Raw genomic sequence first — 3,874 nt, 5'->3', positions numbered from 1 at the left:
GGGGCTGCCCTGCGGGGCCCGTCCCTCACCCCGTCCCGTCCCCGGCCGTGCCCCGCAGGAAGCTGGCGCTCAAGTACCACCCGGACAAGAACCCCGACGACCCGGCGGCGGCCGAGCGGTTCAAGGAGATCAACAGCGCCCACGCCACGCTGAGCGACGAGGACAAGCGCCGCCTGTACGACCAGTACGGCTCCCTGGGGCTCTACGTGGCCGAGCAGTTCGGGGACGATGCCGTCAGGCACTACTTCCTCATGTCCAAGTGGTGGTTCCAGGTGAGCCCTCACCGGCCTCCGCACCGGGCGTCCCCCCCGGGGGCTTGGATGGGGGGGGGGTCTCACCGGGGCTGCCGTCTCCCCCCCGCAGGCCCTGTTTCTGTGCTGCGGTGCTCTCACCTGCTGCTGCTGCTGCTGCTGCTGCTTCTTCTGCTGCGGGACCTGCTGCCCGCCCAAGGAGGACGAGTCCTACAAGTACGTCGACCCCAAGGACCTGGAGGCGCAGATGCGTGCGGAGGACAGCGGTGAGTCGGGCTGTCTGTCTGTCTGTCCGTCTGTCCCAAGGGCCTCATCTTGTGTGGGGCTCCAGGGCAGCTCCCCCCATCTCATCTCGGGGGGGTTGGGGCTCTGGCTGGGGGCTCACAGCAGACCTGGCTGCAGCTCTGGCTTCACTGCCAGCCCTCAGTGTCCCCTCTCCGGACCGGGGCTGGTGGTGGCAGTGGAGGGGACAACTGCATGGCCATGGGGGTGCCTTCTCCTTCCTCTTTTTCCCCTGGGCAAGAGCTCCCTGAAGCCCCTACAGGGGTCTGCAGCCCAGAGACACTGGTGCCCGTGCTCTCCGGGGGTGTGGGGAGGGCAGCGTGCTCCAGGCTGGCTTCCTTCCCTGGGCACTGGCCATACTGGTGTCTGTGGGGACGGTCACTGGGCCGCTTTAGCAGGTTTCTGTGGGGCGGGGGGCTGCTGCGTGGCTGGGCTGGGGGTTTGGGAGCCGTGGCCTGGGGAGCCTTCGGGAGGGCGTTGGGGTGTCCCGGGTACCTGCTCGCCAGCACCGCGGGACGGGGCTGAGCCGCTGACCCACAGCCCTTCTGTTCCAGACCCGCAGGGACCTGTTGTGGCGCAGCCCCCGCCGGCCGGCCCCGAGCCCCTGCCGGCCCCCTGCGCCAGGACCGATGCCTGAGGCTGGGCTCAGTCCCCCCGGCTCCCCCAGGACCACGGGCAGGGATCCTCCGTTGGGACTGTCACTTTCCGGGACCCCGGTCACACCGCCCAGGGTGGCTCTCCAGCCCCAGGGTGGCTAGAATCTCAGGTTAATTTGGCCAGCATCGACGCGGGGGCTCACCACCCCTGCTCAAGCTCCAGGGCCCTGCCCCTGTCTCCCAGCGCTGCTGGGGGGGTGGCTCGGACCCCGCACTGCTGCGCCCCCGTCCCAGTGCCTCGCCTGCTGCTGTGCCCCCCCGGCCCCGGGCACCAGCAGCCACGGCGGGGGCCCCTTCGTCCCAGCTCCGTAGCGTAGGAGCATGTCTGAGACCGTTAGCACTGTAACCCCCGGGGCCGGGCTGAGCCCGCTCCCTGCCCTCACGGGGACCCTCCTGACGGGTGCTGGGTGCCAAACGCTGCTCCTGGGATTGGGGTGCCGCCTCTGTGCCCCCTTCCTCTCTGCCCAGCCACGGCCCCGGGGCGCGGGCTGCACCCCACGCTGCTGCTGGCAGGCTCCCTGCAGGGCTGGGCCCGGCACAGGCACTTTCCTTGGGTTTGTTTAGGTTTTATGGGCACCATTAAAAGAAGACAGGAGGGGAGCGCGTCTGCGTGTGGTCTCTGTCCCCTGGGGGGCTGCCCGGACACTGCGGTGGGACGTGGCTCTGCCCTGTGTGTGGGGCTGTGGCCGTGGGTCCTGCGGGAGGGGACCCCTAGGTGGGTCGTGTCCCAGGGGCTGCTGTTTTCTCGCAGGGGTGAGTGTCACGCTGTCTCCTGTCCCTTCCTGGGACAGCTCTGTGTCCCCCAGCCCCTGCTGGCTCCCTCGGGCTGTGCTTGTCCTCCTCCTCGCTGCTGCGGTGGGTCGGGCAGCAGCAGCCCGGCCGGGCACCCTGATCCTGCTGGGCAGCGTGCCCTGCTCTCTCGGGAGCCATGGCCCTGCCACCTCAGGGGGGACAGGGGGACACTGAGGCCTTGGCCCGTCCCTCCCACTCCCCCAGGCAGCAGCCCCTGCCCACGCTGCACGGGCTCTGTCTCACCCCCTAAATATAGCCGGAGTGCCAGGGCGAGCGGTGGGACGGGGATTGTTCCTGGCACTGTCCCTCCCGGGCGCCCTTCCACGCTGCTCTCCGGGAGGGCTGGCACTGCACGGGGTCCGTGGGGCCTGGGGGACCCCGGCCTGTTCCCAGCCCTGCTGCCTGCAGGGCAGAGCCCGCACCCCCCAGCGACACCCCCCAGCTCTGCCCTCCCGGGGTGCACCCCACACCAGCCTGAGCGGGGTCCGGGGGGACGGGACCCCAGCCCCCCATCCTCCCCAGGTGGTGGGGGAGCCCCGGGGAGCAGCACTGGTTGTCCTGGGAGAGGGGGGGCTCTGCCCCGGCCGAGAGCTCAGGGCTGGGGTGGGTATGCCTGGGGCGGGGGGGTGTGCGGGTCGGCCTCCCCGGGGCGGTCCCGGTGGGTCGCTCGGTCCCGGGGGTCACTCGGTCCCGGGAGTCACTCAGTCTCGGGGATCACTCGGTCCCCGTGGGTCACTTGGTCTCGGGGGTCACTCGGTCCCCGTGGGTCACTTGGTCTCGGGGGTCACTCGGTCCCCGCGGGTCACTCGGCCCCGGTGGGTCGCTCGGTGCCGGGGGGCCCCCGCCGCGGCGCCGTGACTCAGTGTCACCCGACGCCGCCGACAGCTGCGGCGGCCCCGGCGGGGCGGGGGCGGCTAAAATTAGCCCCGCGCTCAGCGGGGCCGGGGCAGAGCGGGCACCGGGCGGCCGGGGCCGGAGCGGGAGCCGCAGCGGGGCCGGGGTGGGCAGAGCCGGGCCGGGACCGCGGCGATGAACTTCGCGGTGGGTCTGAAGCCGCTGCTGGCGGAGGCGCGGAGCATGGAGAGCCTGGAGAAGCAGCTCATCTGCCCCATCTGCCTGGAGATGTTCACCAAGCCCGTGGTCATCCTGCCCTGCCAGCACAACCTCTGCCGAAAATGCGCCAGCGACATTTTCCAGGTAGGCTTCTGGAACAGCCTGCCCAGGGAGGTGGTGGAGTCACCATCCCGGGAGGGATTTAAGAAACCTGTAGACTAGTACCCTAGATTGTCCCGCCGCCCCCCAGGCCTCCAACCCGCTGTGGCAGTCGCGGGGCTCCAGCGCGGTGCCGTCGGGCGGCCGGTTCCGGTGCCCGTCGTGCCGCCACGAGGTGGTGCTGGACCGGCACGGGGTGTACGGGCTGCAGCGGAACCTGCTGGTGGAGAACATCATCGACATCTACAAGCAGGAGTCGGCCAGGTGCGGGGACCCCACGGGGACACCGGGGACCCCACGGGGACACCGGGGACCCCGGCGGGGGTGCGAGTCCCGTGGGTGAAAGGGAGCCCTCGGGGGAGGGGGGCAGGCGGAGGGTGGGAGCCCTCCCGGAGTGCTGGTAGGGGGTAACGGGGCCCACGCAGGACCGGGGGTGTCCTTGGGGCCCTGGGGGGTGTCCCTGGGGTTTAGGACCCACGGGTGGGCTGTGGTGCCCGCAGGCCCCTGCACGCCAAGGCCGAGCAGCACCTCATGTGCGAGGAGCACGAGGACGAGCGGATCAACATCTACTGCCTGCGCTGCGAGGCCCCCACCTGCTCCCTCTGCAAGGTCTTCGGGGCGCACAAGGACTGCGAGGTCGCCCCCCTGCCCGCCGTCTACCAGCGACAGAAGGTGGGTGGC

General features: G+C 71.0%; 2 protein-coding genes across 2 annotated transcripts in view; both read left to right on the top strand.

Annotated features, from left to right (window-relative positions):
- Window positions 1–14: 14 nt before the first annotated feature.
- On the top strand, window positions 15–1,789 carry DNAJC5G (DnaJ heat shock protein family (Hsp40) member C5 gamma; the record flags this gene model as incomplete). Its single annotated transcript, XM_014961924.1, has 3 exons — window positions 15–272; window positions 364–517; window positions 1,088–1,789. Coding segments are annotated over 3 exons (495 nt in total), but the record flags the coding sequence as incomplete, so codon positions are not given.
- Window positions 1,790–2,932: 1,143 nt separating this feature from the next.
- Window positions 2,933–3,874, top strand: part of TRIM54 (tripartite motif containing 54) — a 2,996-nt gene continuing 2,054 nt past the window's right edge. The window contains exons 1-3 of the mRNA XM_014961930.1: window positions 2,933–3,178; window positions 3,285–3,457; window positions 3,694–3,865. Of these exons, the coding sequence (XP_014817416.1) occupies window positions 3,011–3,178; window positions 3,285–3,457; window positions 3,694–3,865 (513 nt within the window). The 5' untranslated portion in view covers window positions 2,933–3,010. The remainder of the gene's footprint in view (window positions 3,179–3,284; window positions 3,458–3,693; window positions 3,866–3,874) is intronic.

This window comes from Calidris pugnax, unplaced genomic scaffold (assembly GCF_001431845.1).
Source record: "Calidris pugnax isolate Ruff unplaced genomic scaffold, ASM143184v1 scaffold1022, whole genome shotgun sequence".
Taxonomy (NCBI): domain Eukaryota; kingdom Metazoa; phylum Chordata; class Aves; order Charadriiformes; family Scolopacidae; genus Calidris; species Calidris pugnax.
Note: the sequence above shows the minus strand (reverse complement) of the source record. Positions and strands in the feature narration are given on the sequence as shown.